Source organism: Salvia hispanica, chromosome 1, assembly GCF_023119035.1.
Source record: "Salvia hispanica cultivar TCC Black 2014 chromosome 1, UniMelb_Shisp_WGS_1.0, whole genome shotgun sequence".
Lineage (NCBI taxonomy): Eukaryota > Viridiplantae > Streptophyta > Magnoliopsida > Lamiales > Lamiaceae > Salvia > Salvia hispanica.
This window is the reverse complement of record NC_062965.1, coordinates 52,953,616-52,969,655: the sequence shown is the minus strand read 5'-3', so window position 1 is coordinate 52,969,655 and position 16,040 is coordinate 52,953,616. Positions and strand designations below refer to the sequence as shown.

The following is a 16,040-nucleotide window of genomic DNA, read 5'->3' as shown; positions in this document are numbered from 1 at the left end:
GCTTAAACCTAGAGAACCTAGGGCTTAGACAAGCGTCCTTGCCAAGAAGAAATTTACAAGGGGAACACAGGCATACCTATGTGGGGGCAGTCCGGGTCTACCCCCGAAACCACAAACGGGAACCCCCTAGCAGAGGGGGCGGGCCTCGTTAAAACCTCTTGGGGCAAAATCCATTGGGAAAAATCCCCATGAGGAAAAAGAGTACCCTAAGAAGAAGGGGAAGGGAGAGTTTCTTAGCATGCGCGTTCACAGCACTAAAGTCACGCAGTAGCAAATATGAAGCCATCCTGCCATTGGCAGTGGCGTACACACACACAACCAAGGCAAAAGCCTTGTGACCCATCTTATTACATCGAAAGTTAATGTCCGAGGGAGCATACAACTAGGTCTTCAGGAAACATTGAGCATAGGGTGGCATACGTTACCCTTTTAATCTCAAAAAGCAAGTGAGTCGGATCGAAGGGTTTTGGGTCGAAAATTAGTGCATTCCTAGCTCTCCATGTGAGACTTACCATAGCAGCAAGGGCTATCCATTTGGCTCTCTTTTTGACCTCTGACCCAAGTGTTTCCCGAGCCATCCATTTTATGGCGCTCAGAATCGTTGTGAGTGGGCGTCTGATTCCTAGCCATGTCTTCACTTGATGCCAAATCCATCTTGTATGTTGGCACTTGAAGAATAAATGTCCGGCGGATTCTTGTTCCACATTACACAAGGGGCAAATGCGGTCGATATCAAGGAATATAAGTCTATCTCGTGTCGGAAGTCTTCCTTTAATGGCTTGCCAGGTTGTGAATGAGTACTTTGGAAGGATGTACCCCTTCCACACATGTTTTGGCCAAAATTTACGCTCTCCCTTGGGCCGGAACCATTCATATGCCTCTAATGACCCCTTCGATTGGAACCATGACTCGAGCAATGTTGTCACTTCTTCTCTTGTCAAATTCTGGCGCATTCAATCCCGGGTGGCAAGGATAGTTTTGATAATGGGAGGGTCTCTTTTCCTTGCATTCCAGTCCCAGAAATCTCTTCTTCCAATGTACACATTGTGTACCCACTTAATCCACAGTGAGTCCTTCTTGGAGTAGATGTTCCAAAGTATCTTTGAAAGGAGAGTGGTGTTCCATTCTTTAAGGTTGCGGAGACCCAGTCCGCCTTGCTCCTTAGGCAGACAAAGGTCATGCCATGCAATTGGTGCTTGCTTTGATCCCCAAAGAAACTGCCTTGCCAATCGAGTGATACGGTCGATGACCGATCCAGGTAGGGGAAAAACTTGGAGCCAATAGCACTCAACCCCTTGTAGCACAGAGTTGATAAGCTCCGTCCGCCCCGCGTATGATAAATTCTTGTCCGTCCATTTTTTTGTGAGGGAAGTGATCTTGTCCACAAGAGGCGAGTAGTGTGTCGCTTTCAACTTCATTGAGTTTAAGGGCACCCCGAGATATCTAATAGGTAATTCTCCGATGGGGAACCCAAAAATCCTTGTGATCTCCACAAGTTGAATCCCCTGTACTCCAGCCACAAAGATTTGAGATTTGTCCTGATTGATCTCAAGGCCCGAACATCGTGAGTATTCCTCCATTGTTTTGGCCAGAATTGACGTGGATCCGACGTCTCCCCTACAAAATAACATCAGGTCGTCTGCAAAGGCTAGGTGGGTGATACCTAGCGCCCCGCATTTGGCATGGAAATTGAAGTCTACGGAAGTGCGTCTAGCTAAAAGTCTTGAGAGGTGACGTACTCAATGCACAAGATAAAAAGGTATGGTGACATGGGATCACCTTGTCTAAGTCCTCTCTTGCCCGGGAAGAACCCATGTGGACTCCCATTAATTGCGAGAGAGAAAGTTGATGTTGAGATGCATTCCATGACCCATTCGACGAACACCGAGTGAAACTTAAGACCGTGCATGACGTCTCTCAAAAACTCCCAACTGATTGTATCGTATGTCTTCCTGAGATTGATTTTTACTGCACAACGAGGTGTTGACCTCTTTACCATGTAGCCTCGTAGCATCTCTTGGGCCAGATAGATGTTGTCCATGATACTACGGCCAGGAATGAACGCCGATTGTGCTTGGTTGACAAGTTTGGGCAGAAGGACGGCCATCCGTTTCGAGATGATTTTGGTGATGACCTTGTATATCGCATTGCAGCAAGCGATTGGACGGTAGTCTCCAACTTTCGGGTTTGATGAAGTCTTTGGGATGAGAGATATCAGTGTGGTGTTGAACCTTCTTAACAATCGGCGGCTTCTGAAGAACTCCTTAACGGCATCGGTAACATCTTTCCCAACAATGTCCCAAGATTTCTTATAAAAAGTTGTTGTGTATCCATCGGGGCCTGGGGCCTTGTCATTATCGATATTGAAGACCGCCTCTTTGATTTCTTCATCGGTAACTATCTTAATGAGATTCCATGATTCCTCCATACTGAGGGTGTAGCCGCTTTGGAGTATCTCAATGCTGATTGGTTCAACCACCTTATTAACGCCGAACAAGCCAGAGTAGTAATTCACGAAAGTGTCGATGATCTCTCTCGGGTCCCTAGTAACCTGGCCATTGTCCCCGCACACAAAGGCGATGTAATTGCGAGCATTATTCCTTTTGACAAGCGAGTGGAAGAAGGAGGTGTTGCGATCACTGAGAAGCAAATGCTTTAGCTTTTCCTTTTGGCTAAGGAATTGCCTCTCCCATTGTCCCCAAGTGTCTGCCTCTGATTTTAGGATTTCGATCCTTGCTTGAAGTCTCCTATTGGAAGTGTCTGCGTCTAGTTGCATCTGCAGCCTCTCGAGCTCATCGGCAGCATTCTTTGCTCTACTTGAGATCAAGCTTGTCTCTTTGAAATTGAAGTTCTTAAGGTGTTGCTTGAAGGCCTTCCCTCTCTCGGCTAGGACATATTGGGTTGTGCCAGTAAAGATAGCCGGCCAATTTTCCTCCACTAAGGAGCCATACCCTGCATGGTTAGTCCAGAAATTAAAGAACTTGAAGGGTTTCGGAAAGATACTCTGTCTCCAAAAAGAGAAGTGATAGCTGGGGAATGGTCTGAGTGTGCCCCAGCAGGGCTAAAGATTGTGGATGCCAGGAATCCTGAGTCATGCCAAGCTACATTAGCAAGGACCCAATCAATTTTGCTGAACGTTGTACCATTTGTCCATGTGAAGTAGCACCCTGTATAGGGTACATCTTCCAGACCCAGCAATGCAAAAGTATCAATAGGGTCTTTCATTTCATATTCTGTGGCCACTCTCTCCCCTCTCCTTTCCTCAGGCGCTATTACACAGTTGAGATCTCCACTCATGAGCGCTGGTTGATCATCTGCAATGAACTCGATCAACGAGTCTCACAATGGTAGGCGCTGCGTTCGGGAGTATTGTCCATAAACTAAGGAGAAATTGAAAAGGTTATTGGAAATCAAGCACCTGATTTTAACATTGATGGTCTGTGCTTCCACGCTGATGATTTCCACATCTGTCTTATCTGGGTTCCACGGTAGGAGCATTCGCCCATTTTCAATGGTATGGAAATTGTTAACGGACTTCCAATCGGGAACGTAGTTGCGTAAGAAAAACTTGAGATTGTCTGGTTCCATTTTGGTCTCAAGTACCCCCATCACGTCGTCTCCATTTTTCCTAATGAAGTCGGCGAGCACAGCATGTTTAGAGGGCTGCTGCAAACCCCTTACATTCCAAGTGTCGATGATCATGACACCTTATCGGCATTCTCATCTAACCCTACCTCCCCACTGTTCGGAGGCGGTCGTGAAGCTGATTTCGACCGAGTTCGAGAAGAACTCTTCTTCCTTGGTTTGCGGCCGTGAGATGTCCCACCCTGATCTTGGTTTAGAGTTTCTTTTTTTTTTGGTGTTTCAATAGGTAAAATTAAAATGCGAGGAGATGGGGATACAAGAAGTCACATGAGGGCAGGGGCCTCACGGTTGGGTCCGCACACACCTAATCCTATACATGGAATCTAGGTGCGGGAAAAGCCATGGACAAGCCCATGGTCGACTAGCCTAACATCTAGTCTAGTTATTACAAAACACTCCATATCGGAGTTGGATCATGCCCTAACTCTAAACTTGAGCAAAACCAAGCAAGTTGGCTGCGGGTGGTACTCTTGACGGGGAATCCCACGAGTGGACCTTAAACATCGCCGCGGTGTGTGTAGGGAAGCATTTTTGTCGACCTCGGGCAAGGGGTGTCGTCTAACACATGGCCCAGTCCATATGACCGTGTATACACCGAGGGAGTAGGTGGTACATTCAAGTGGTCGAAGGACCCTTGGTTTGTTGGAGCATTGACCAAGCCATTTCCGCATCATGATCGGGTCAAGCATGCCAACTCGGGACGGAAAAGCCACGCGGTCTGCCACTCGCTTGACTAGGATTAGGCGCGTGCCCACACTGCCCATCCCTTTCTTGGCGCGGCGACTGGGGCAGATGTGGTCCCCGCCTCCCTGCACTCTCGTGCCTTTCGAATCCCGAGCTGGCGTTGACTGGCACGTCGAGACAAAGCGGATCACATGCAGGCTGGCACATCTCTGTCGTCCTTGTTGTCTAGCGCCCGCTTTGACTGACGAGCCTGCCAAAGGCTGCCGCACCGGATCACGAGGGCTGGCTCGGTCTTCCTGCAAAATTGGTGGCTAGCGACTAGGAGCCACCGGCCGACTCCGACCAGGTCTCAGCTGTGGCGGAAGATGGATACACTACTTTAACCAACGGCAAGGAATCACCCTCGCCTGGTGAAATTTGTGCATGCGAGAGCCGACAGCCCGGAGCAAGGTCGGAGAAATCTGACCATCTCCCAAACAAGGTGTTCGTCAAAGTTGGAATCCAAAGGTGGCTGGGGCGGCTTAGGGCCAAAGTTGGTAGTCTGGTACGCGTTGACTGTAACCATGGCAAAGTAAATTACTTTGCACCTGGTTTTACTTTGATAATACATTGGAATTAGAAAGCTCTGCTTAATTCATAGATTTTGCTTTACTTTAATTATTGTATTGTAAATGCAGTACTATAATTTTTCTTCTACCTTCGATTTTCAGCAGTTGATTCAATATTTTTAAAAAAATCATTTTTAACTAATAGTAGTACAATTTATCATGAAAATTATTAAATATTAATATTATCAAATAACAGAAAAGTCAAGAATATTCATTGAATCCTTAAAAAAAAGTAAAAGGATTTATTAAAATATAAAAAATGTACAAAAACCTAATATACATATAACTATTAATAATGCATTAACGCACGTACTTCAATAATTCTAAAGTATTCGTAAGAGGATAATAATGGCTTCTTATCTATTGAAATGATTCAAACTTCTGATTTATTGATTGGAGGGAGATCGTCTTACTAATTAAATTGTCCACCATCATTGATAATGGTGTTTTGTAAGTATACATTTTCTTATAAATGTACATAACTAAAATGGTGTTTGCTCTAAATTCAGCATCCCTAATCTAAAATTTTGTAGTCTGGGCTCGATGTAATCTAGTTTGTGTTGACTTGGGCCCAAATAATTCTAACATAAGTAGATCTACATGCATTTTGGGCCAATATTTGGAATTCTATACTTTGTCTGTTTCGTATATTTCGATTTGATATTTTCGAATACAATATACTATAACAAAAGTAGTACTACTGTACTACAAATTTTATAGTCAGAATAGTGAATTAAAATGTTGATAATAGAATCTAATTGAGCATACAATAATACTTGTAAGGCGCACGAGCTTATTCAAATACTACAGCACAACAAAATTGAAAATTGAGTGCCAATATTACTTTCTGAATTTTCAAATTTGTTACTCCTAGTTGATTTTGTAAATAAGAAATATTTCGATAGTTGTGTCAAAAAAATATTTAGAATTTCTTAAATACTAGTAGTACTATATATATGCCATGTGGAAAAGGGTCGTCTTCGATATCATCGACATTCAGAAACAAGGAGCTGAAACTTCGAGAAAATAAATTCACACACAACACTCTCAATCTGAGATTAATTTACACACACTTTGTTGCTGAATTCTCACCAAAAATGTCAGCTTTATCCAATTCTGTTGTCATTTCGGAACGCCCTCTTCTCCATTTCTCGTCTGGTAAAATTATCTCTCTTTTTTTGTATGTTTATCATTTTGCATTCGAACTATACATGGATCTTCTGATTTATTTCATTCTTCAACTGTCTAATAATTTGTGTAAGCTGTATTGTTTCTTCATTATGCTTTATCTAGTTTTCTGGAAATATGATTTTTTTAGCTTTGAAGATATAATACAAGTGCTTGATAAATTTGGGGATTTTGAATAATGTTGCTGGCAAAGAAACTGCTCTTGATTTATTCATTTTTTAGGTTTCTTAGATAGTAACAGCTGTTTTATGATGCCACTACTGCCAAACTTAGGGAATTTTCTTATAGTATATAGAATCTTAGCTCGATTTTGTAAGAATGTTGCTTCGATTCCATGATTCTAGTCTAAGCTTGCTTAGTGTTAGTGGTTAGACAATACTACTAGTATTCTGACTCTTGTAGGAGTATATATGTATTCTTTAAAAGTGAAATCTTAGCTTTATTTGGCATGGAGACGAGCTGTAGCACGTTGTCATACACGTCACTGTATGTTCATGATGTATGTCCTAATTTGGTTCGTTTCGTTAGGTTCGTATCTGAAATCAGCAGATGGTTTAGGGTCCCCCAAGTTGGCCTTCAGGAAATCAAGAAGCCTGAGTAAAGCACTCACTGTCCAAGCCAGTTACAAGTATTGTCTTCACATTTGATTGTTTTCTTTATAGTTTCTTATCAAGATAAATGAAAATGTGATAGATAATAATGGTACTGTTTAACCATGTAATCGAGATTCAATATGAGACTCTTTAAGTATCTTCCTCAATTCTCTATATCAGGACTTTAAGTGTGTTAAAAGAGGCTATCTTAAAGCGTAGTTGGGATTTTGTATTTGATGTAGTGACGGTGGAAGACCAAGCAACGGAGGTGCCTTTATAAGTGGATTTGTTCTAGGGGGATTACTCGTTGGAACACTTGGTTGTGTCTATGCACCTCAGGTACGACTGATATGATCAATCAATAACAATCCAATTCGTCAATACGTGATTTTTTGAAAGTGGTGTAGCTGACATTCGACTGGTCTTTTTTTTTCGAGCTCACAGATCAGCAAAGCTTTAACTGGTACTGAGAAGAAGGATTTGATGAAAAAGCTGCCCAAATTCCTCTACGACGAAGAGAAGGCTTTGGAGGTATGTAGCTCTTTAGTTTGGAGAATATGAATTATAAGTGCAAAATTTGTGGTCATAATGGTAGCGGAGTTAGTTAATAATCTATATTCAACTCATTAATTCAGGAAAAATTAATAGAAATAAACACAAATAGGCGTTGCCCTGGTCTCGGCAGAAAGCACATTATACGTAATCTATAAGTTATCACAACACTTTAGGTACTAATGATCGGAACATAGTTGGTAGTCTATCTAAATTCTTTGTCACTTTATGACTCTTTCCTTGATATAACTTTATCCACAGAAACAACGCAAGAAACTAGCTGAGAAGATCGAACAACTCAACTCGGCTATAGATAATGTGTCGACTCAATTGAAGACAGAAGAAGAACCCCCTACTGAGGAAGCTTTGAATGTAGAGGAGGACATAGAAGCTCTTGTCTAAACCATGTCAGTCATCTTGGAATCGGACCACCTATGCGCTTGTTGCATTATTAGCCCATCGTTTTGGGATATACACTTGTTTGTTCATGCTTCAGTTTTAGTTCGAAATGAAAAGCTACGAATTCTGTGAATGCTGAGATTGTTCAAATAATAACTTGTATTTCTTCTTTTCTTCATATGTTGCATTTTTTCATTTGCAGGATTTCTGAATTCATGAAAAAATGATTAAATTCTAGTTTTTGTAGTATTATTCAGAAGGCCTTAAGAGTTACAGTACATATAATTATGCATTGGTATGCAAATATTATTGTTTGCTCACATCAAAATATTTGTTTCGTGCAGTTGATTGTATTGCCATAGATAAAATAAAAACAAAAATAGTTGACTCTAGAAAATGAATGTTTGTCATGTACATTCAATATGAATGAAAAATTTATAAGATAAGAATAGTAAAATGAAAATGAAATAAAAATGGAGTGATCAATCTTGTGGTGCAAAATCTGATGGTGGAGAAACAAGCTTGATCCTATCTGATATCAATCCTCAAACATCATCTTCACCACTCACTAAAAAATCAATCATAGCCAATAATTCTTCCAAAAAAAGGAAAAAAGATAATTTATTTACATATATTAAAGCTATATATTACATATATCTTGAAATTTTTTCCTGTAGTGTCAGTTGCAGCCATGGCTTCCCATGCAGCATTAGCATCTTCAAGAATCCCAACGAGCACGAGGCTTACATCGAAAACTGGTCACTCTTTTCCTGCTCAATGTTTCTCTAAGGTGAGTTTCCTTCCTTTTCTTGCATCTCTCGTCGTGTGTGTATCGACTGCAGTTTCATGTGCTCTGCTTTGGTTGTTACTGTGTATGTCTTTAGAAGCTCGAGATGGCTGAATTCTCCGGCCTTAGGTCGAGTGGATGTGTGACGTTCGCCAAGAATGCTAGGGAGGCTTCTTTCTTCGATGCAGTGGCTGCGCAGCTCACTCCAATGGTACAGATTGATTTATGCTTACCAACCTATTTTTGATACTCATATGAATTTTGTTATAAAAATAAAGGTTTTGTATGTGTTTTAAGATTCATCCATGTTAAGAAGGTGGATGTAATGAATAACAAATTTCTCGTGCAATATTAGACTGCAGGATCCACGCCCGTTAAGGGAGAGACCGTTGCCAAATTGAAGGTCGCGATAAATGGTTTCGGACGCATTGGGAGGAACTTCCTCCGCTGCTGGCATGGCCGGAAGGACTCACCACTTGAGGTGGTGGTCGTGAACGACAGTGGCGGTGTCAAGAACGTAAGTCTACGACACTCACTAAAATATCCAACCTTTGATATTCAACTGAATTACTGATTTCCATTTCAACATTAGGCCTCCCACTTGCTCAAGTACGACTCCATGCTTGGCACCTTCAAAGCAGATGTCAAGATAGTCGACAACGAGACCATCAGTGTAGACGGGAAGCCCATCAAGGTTGTCGCCAACAGGGACCCTCTCAAGCTTCCTTGGGCTGAACTTGGCATTGACATTGTCATTGAGGTATATATCTCTGCTCAAAATCCAATGTTTATGGTTGTCAAGATTACACTGAGAAATCTTGAACGCAGGGGACCGGTGTTTTTGTGGATGGTCCGGGAGCGGGCAAGCACATTCAAGCCGGAGCCAAGAAGGTTATCATCACTGCTCCGGCTAAAGGGGCCGACATTCCAACCTACGTCGTTGGTGTCAACGAACAAGACTACTCCCATGAAGTCGCTAACATCATAAGGTCCGGTTAGATCTCTACTGATCCTTGTAAGAATCTTATGTAACACGTGTTTTGTTGCGTGTTTACAGCAATGCTTCTTGCACCACCAACTGTTTGGCTCCTTTTGTGAAGATATTAGATGAAGAATTTGGTAAGATCGGACATTCGCAGGAGAAATATACAAAAACCGAGCTATTTTCGTTGATTGATTCAAAAAGTAGTGAATTTTGTTTCAATTTGCAGGCATTGTTAAGGGAACTATGACAACTACACACTCCTACACTGGTGATCAGGTATGAGTTATATGTTCTTGTCTGCGTATGTTGTGTTCAATTTGCTGTAAAAAAAAAAAAGAGTGCTTAGGCTCTGTTGTGTATGAATCCTGTAGAGGCTTCTAGATGCTTCGCACCGCGACTTGAGGAGAGCGAGAGCTGCAGCGTTGAACATCGTGCCAACGAGCACCGGTGCAGCCAAGGCCGTGTCGCTAGTCCTGCCTCAGCTGAAGGGCAAGCTGAACGGCATCGCCCTCCGTGTGCCGACGCCCAACGTCTCAGTCGTGGACCTCGTCGTGAACACCGCGAAGAAGGGGATGTCGGCGGAGGATGTCAATGCTGCATTCAGGAAAGCAGCTGACGGACCGCTGGATGGCGTATTGGCTGTGTGCGACGTCCCCCTCGTATCCGTCGACTTCCGCTGCAGCGACGTCTCCTCCACCATCGACTCCTCGCTGACCATGGTGATGGGCGACGACATGGTGAAGGTCGTGGCGTGGTACGATAACGAGTGGGGATACAGGTACGTATTCTTGCTCTCGGACTCCAATGAGTCCTTAGAGCCTTTTTTTTTTTTTTAAGTTACGGATGATGCTCACATAAGGTATTTTAGCGAGTGTCACATGATAATATTTACCGACTTTTTGCAGCCAAAGAGTGGTCGATTTGGCCCATTTGGTGGCGGCAAAATGGCCCGGAGCTTCGACACAAGGGAGTGGAGATCCATTGGAGGACTATTGCAAGACCAACCCTGCAGAGGAGGAATGCAAGGTCTATGAAGCTTAGGTTTCTTGATCCATTAATTTTTTCTTCCATTTTTCTGTTATATATTATCACACCACTCAAAATTCAATAATCATGTCATAAATGGGATGTTGATTTTTGATTGTAAAGAATTTAAAAGTATTGGCTCCAAACGAAAAAAACTTGGTTTCATAGTTTTTAACCTAAAAAAAGAATATTTGTATTTTTTTTGTTTAATTCATGCATCTATGCAGTTACATTTTGTGGATAACAACTCAACCGTTAAGTACATTTTTGAAATAAATAGAATATTACGGTTTTCATTTTATAAACAAAAGCCGTTGGTTACTAATTGTCCATAATTACAAAAAAACATTTAAAAGTCTATAAATGCAATAAAATTAATATTTTCCCACTAATCCAAAACGATGCGTCTCTTCAAATTGTAGGCCTCTTAGCCTATATATATACTCATCAAAATTACACTTAAAATTTGATAAGCCTATAATAATATTATTATTGCATAAGCACACTTTTACACAAACACGTTCACTATAAAAACTATGGCAAGAAACGGTGTGATCGCCGCCATGTTGGTGACTCTTGTGGCGGCGGCGGCGGTGGCCGAGGCGTCGGAGAAGAGCGGAAGCGCCCATTGCATGGGGGAGTGCTATTTTGACTGCACCCAAACAAAAATCTTCACCGATGGTGAGTGCAAGAAAGATTGTGTCTTTGCTTGTGCTAAATATGGAAATGCCAAGAAATTTAGGGACCAAGATGATGATACTAAGTTCTTCCCTTCTTGGATTTAACCAAATTTTAATTCTACTATGTTTTATTGTATTTTGTTATATTGTTGATGTTGTTAAATCAGTGCCAAAATCATGTTAATACTATTGTTGGGTGTATTATATGTATTTGTTTGTCATACTAGAAATTTGATTTCACATCATTCGATATAATTTTCTAAGTAATTGCAATGATCGCATAATATCTTCACATAAATAAAGAATATTGAGTGATTTCTATTGCATATCCTACAAATTTGTGAATCTTTTCGCCCAGTTATTATGTGTACATTACAGTTGAATTTGATTTGATTTTTTTCCTTTCCCCAATTTTTCATGTCTTTGAATTACTCCTATCTAATTCAGTTACATATTCGTTCAACCAGATCCTTCACAAAATGCAATTAATTTATTAATAATTAATTTTCCATTAATTCCCGAACGATGTGTCTTTTAAATTGCGAATAAACAATTTATAATTAAATTCAGCGATTAAATCATTTTTTTTTAAAAAAGACTGGATAATTATTTTTTTATCATAATGTTCCTAGTAATATTTTATTGTATAAAGCACATAAATTTAATATTATTGCCAACGTTCATCGAAGCTGAGGATTTGTTGGATAATGTCTCTATGATTAACTTTTATTTAATTATCCATTCCATATGAACCACTTGATTACATGGTCACACCCATGTAGAATTAAAAATACAAGTCAAATGTGACTTGTAAATTGACCAAAAACCATACTTGTTCAATGCAATATTTTGCCCATTCAACACCAAATATAGCAATAGATAAAAATACCCCTCCAAATAACAATTCCATTAAAATAAATGTTACACTTTTTTCTATTAAAACGAATCCAAAATAATTAAATAATGGAAGCTTTTAATATGTTTGACTAATTCTGTTTATCTACTCATAAGCGATTAAATAATGCCCCACTAACATAAATATTATATAATATGGTCTACATTTTTAAATTAGAAGTTGAATTTTCAACATATTCATAGAGAATTTTTCAAACGCCTGAGCCTTTCCATCAAAAGCCACCAATGAAGACAGGAATCTCTGTCACATTTACTATATATATACATGGTGAGGCATTAATGCATTATACTTTAACACAATTCATATTTGATTATCTCTCATTCACAAATTCATAAAGATGGCAAGAAATGGGGTGATCGCCGCCGTGCTCATGGTGGCCCTGGTAGCGGCGATGGCGGTGGAGGCGGCGGAGAACACGGCCTGTGTGAGCGAGTGCTATAGCGAATGCCTTCAAATCAAGATTTTCAATGAGGATTATTGCAACAAAGAGTGTTTATTTAGTTGTGGAGGATTTGCTCTTACAAATCTTGATGACTCTACATTCTTTCCCTCATGGGTTTAATTTGTATAACTCTGTAAATACGATGTGTCTTTACTTCTCTTGTAATCATAGTATTATTTTTCTATGGGATGTGTCTATATCTCCTTTTCCTAGATATTACTATAATTTTGCTTGTGAGAAATATAGTAACTGCCTCCATTAATACTACCTCTGTCCGCATCAACCGTCACATTTATTTTTCTGCACTCGTTTTGTGAAAACGATAAATAGTTAAAGTCGATAAATTGTAAAATAAGAGAGAAGATAAAGTAGAGAAGAGTCTTATCTGCATTACTCTCTCTCTTACTTTACTATTTCTAGACTTTAACTATTTAATGTGCAAACCCCATTTTCTTATTATATAAAATTGTGACTGAATTTGGGATTTATGAAATTTTTTTACTGAAAATGTGTTTATGAAATTTTTTTACTGAAAATGTGATTTTATAATTGTTGGGTACACAAAAATGTGATTTGTGGAATGGGTACTATAAATGTGAAACCCTACTTTCTGGGTACTAGTCTTCTTATCATATTTTAATTAGGTGCAAAACCCAGTCCACATAATCATACTCATTTTCTTAGGTAAAAGCAGTTTCTTTCATTCTGAAGGTTCACCAAATCAATTACTATTATTTTGATTTATTTGTTTATGTGAGGGTGTATTACTTGCATTTAAAAATCCATTTATATTTTAATTCTTATTTTTTTTATCGTCAAGAAAAGAATGATCAATTACTAACATTTTAATTTTTACTCCAAAACGAAGCACCAAAACAATAAATAAATTCATTTACTTATTTCTTTATGGCGATAGCTTATCTAACAATATTATAAAAGGATGAATAGAATGACCTTAATGGGTATATAAGAGAGTGCTGCATTTGCATATAGCCACGAATAAATTCTGCAAGATATACCAGCTAAAAAGATGAATTTTTCAACTAATGCTTTCTCACAAATTGTGTCAACAAATAAATTAAAAGCATCATGAATCATGATTATTGTCTACACTAATCTTTTATTGTACTTAGAAATGTACTTCCTTTGTTTACTAAATTCCACATCATATTTAGGTAATAGAAACAAAGATTAGTGTACCTCCGAGGCAGAAAAGTAGCTCCTTTGTCTACATTTTTTAAACTAAGTATCACATAAAGCAAAAGGCTAGTTAGTTTGTGAAGAAATCTTCATGATCATTTGACTTCTTTTAAGTAGTACTTTTTATAGGCATAATAGCGTTGTAATTCAATCATTTTTTCAGAGAAAAAAAGTTGTCATGATAATTTGGAAATAATTTTCTGCATCTATTAGTATAATTTATTCAAATTGTGAGCAATAATTATAACCGTGTACGTATTTGCATCAACTAATGGTGTTTTAAAAAATTAATTGACCTATGACAATTGCTCAGCTTAAGCATAACTAGTTGCTCCTTGGAATAAAGTTCTCTGTAAATTTTATTAAATGTCAGTATTATTAAATACTCTTTTCATCGGTTATTAGAAGTTCTCTGTTCACTTTTGTTATAAATGAAGTAAATTACATATTTCACTAAGTAATTTTACTCATATTATATTATATAAAATTAATACTATATAAAAATGAGTTATTATATTTTAATATCTTAATGTCGTGTTGAACTAGACCAGGACTTATAATACCAGTTGGAGAAAGTAATAGAAAAGTTAAGGATATTCATTAAATAAAGATTTAGGTGAAATAAAAAAAAAGTAAAATTATGTACTTCAAAGATTCTTAATGGATGCATCAACACATGTACTTCAAAGACTCTTAAGCTATCATCATTATTTCTATTTATGTATTTAAGAGAATATTGATCGAAGAGAAAATATGTCTTATCGATTAAATTGTGCATCATTATCTGTAATGAAATTCTCATGTTTTCTAAGTGGTGTATATATTTTCTTTTATATATGACCATGACTAAACTTGTAATTTTATAAGATCTGGACTGATTTAAACTTAGAATTTCGGTGAATTTAAGTAAAGTTCCCGGTGAAGTTCTCCATATCTTCATCCTTAGAATTCCAGTGAAGTTCCCGTACGTGGAGGCATACGACACTCAGATGGCTTTCATGACCAAAGTGATCATCGCCCTCAACAAACACAGCCACGCACTTCTCGAGTCGTCCACGGCACCGGGAAGTCGGTTTCACTTCTCTGCGCCGTCCTTGCATGGCGGGAAATGATGACAAGTCGGAAATAACCCTTATTTTCTCCTTTATTGTATAAAACTATGTTTGAATATTGTATCTTTTTGGGTTTTTTTAAATATTCTTGTTGTATTTACCATATCTTTACTATTGTTTGAAAATTCTTCTTGATCGAAGAGAAAATATCTTTAAGAGAATATTGATCGAAGAGAAAATATGTCTTACCGATAAAATTGTGCACCATCATCTATAGTGGAATTCTCATGTTTTCTAAGTGGTGTATACATTTTCTTTTATATATGACCATGACTAAACTTGTAATTTTATAAGATCTGGACTGATTTAAACTTAGAATTTCGGTGAATTTCAATGAAGTTCCCGGTGAAGTTCTCCATATCTTCATCCTTAGAATTCCAGTGAAGTTCCCGTACGCGGAGGCATACGACACTCAGATGGCTTTCATGACCAAAGTGATCATCGTCCTCAACAAACACAGCCACGCACTTCTCGAGTCGTCCACGGCACCGGGAAGTCGGTTTCACTTCTCTGCGCCGTCCTTGCATGGCGGGAAATGATGACAAGTCGGAAATAACCCTCATTTTCTCCTTTATTGTATAAAACTATGTTTGAATATTGTATCTTTTTGGGTTTTTTTAAATATTCTTGTTGTATTTACCATATCTTTACTATTGTTTGAAAATTCTTCTTGATCGAAGAGAAAATATCTTTAAGAGAATATTGATCGAAGAGAAAATATGTCTTACCGATAAAATTGTGCACCATCATCTATAGTGGAATTCTCATGTTTTCTAAGTGGTGTATACATTTTCTTTTATATATGACCATGACTAAACTTGTAATTTTATAAGATCTGGGCTGATTTAAACTTAGAATTTCGGTGAATTTCAATGAAGTTCCCGGTGAAGTTCTCCATATCTTCATCCTTAGAATTCCAGTGAAGTTCCCGTACGCGGAGGCATACGACACTCAGATGGCTTTCATGACCAAAGTGATCATCGCCCTCAACAAACACAGCCACGCACTTCTCGAGTCGTCCACGGCACCGGGAAGTCGGTTTCACTTCTCTGCGCCGTCCTTGCATGGCGGGAAATGATGACAAGTCGGAAATAACCCTCATTTTCTCCTTTATTGTATAAAACTATGTTTGAATATTGTATCTTTTTGGGTTTTTTTAAATATTCTTGTTGTATTTACCATATCTTTACTATTGTTTGAAAATTCTTCTTGATCGAAGAGAA

General features: G+C 38.8%; 2 protein-coding genes across 3 annotated transcripts; both read left to right on the top strand.

Annotated features, from left to right (window-relative positions):
• Positions 1 to 5,944: 5,944 nt before the first annotated feature.
• Positions 5,945 to 7,847, top strand: LOC125201554. Its single transcript, XM_048099718.1, has 5 exons — positions 5,945 to 6,095; positions 6,654 to 6,753; positions 6,961 to 7,057; positions 7,163 to 7,249; positions 7,532 to 7,847. Exons 1-5 carry the CDS (start codon positions 6,035 to 6,037, stop codon positions 7,670 to 7,672), a joined length of 486 nt encoding a protein of 161 aa, XP_047955675.1. The 5' UTR covers positions 5,945 to 6,034; the 3' UTR covers positions 7,673 to 7,847.
• A 456-nt stretch (positions 7,848 to 8,303) lies between these two features.
• Positions 8,304 to 10,677, top strand: LOC125205609 (glyceraldehyde-3-phosphate dehydrogenase B, chloroplastic-like). Of its 2 annotated transcripts, none has more exons than XM_048104688.1 (9): positions 8,304 to 8,459; positions 8,554 to 8,667; positions 8,812 to 8,973; positions 9,049 to 9,216; positions 9,285 to 9,445; positions 9,514 to 9,575; positions 9,668 to 9,717; positions 9,813 to 10,219; positions 10,347 to 10,677. In XM_048104688.1, the coding sequence occupies exons 1-9, from the start codon at positions 8,361 to 8,363 to the stop codon at positions 10,480 to 10,482; spliced, it is 1,359 nt and encodes a 452-aa protein (XP_047960645.1). In that variant the 5' UTR covers positions 8,304 to 8,360; the 3' UTR covers positions 10,483 to 10,677. The 2 variants fall into 2 exon arrangements, with proteins under 2 accessions (XP_047960645.1, XP_047960721.1); XM_048104764.1 differs by having other exon boundaries at positions 8,346 to 8,459; positions 8,557 to 8,667.
• The last annotated feature ends 5,363 nt before the right edge of the window (positions 10,678 to 16,040 follow it).

Coding starts and splice junctions, on each gene's coding strand:
- LOC125201554 (XM_048099718.1), top strand. CDS start 6,035: ATGTCAGCTTTATCCAATTCTGTTGTCATTTCGGAACGCCCTCTTCTC. Junction 6,096..6,653: donor TCTTCTCCATTTCTCGTCTG/GTAAAATTATCT, acceptor TCGTTTCGTTAG/GTTCGTATCTGAAATCAGCA. Junction 7,058..7,162: donor GTTGTGTCTATGCACCTCAG/GTACGACTGATA, acceptor TCGAGCTCACAG/ATCAGCAAAGCTTTAACTGG.
- LOC125205609 (XM_048104688.1), top strand. CDS start 8,361: ATGGCTTCCCATGCAGCATTAGCATCTTCAAGAATCCCAACGAGCACG. Junction 8,668..8,811: donor CTGCGCAGCTCACTCCAATG/GTACAGATTGAT, acceptor GTGCAATATTAG/ACTGCAGGATCCACGCCCGT. Junction 8,974..9,048: donor ACAGTGGCGGTGTCAAGAAC/GTAAGTCTACGA, acceptor TTTCAACATTAG/GCCTCCCACTTGCTCAAGTA.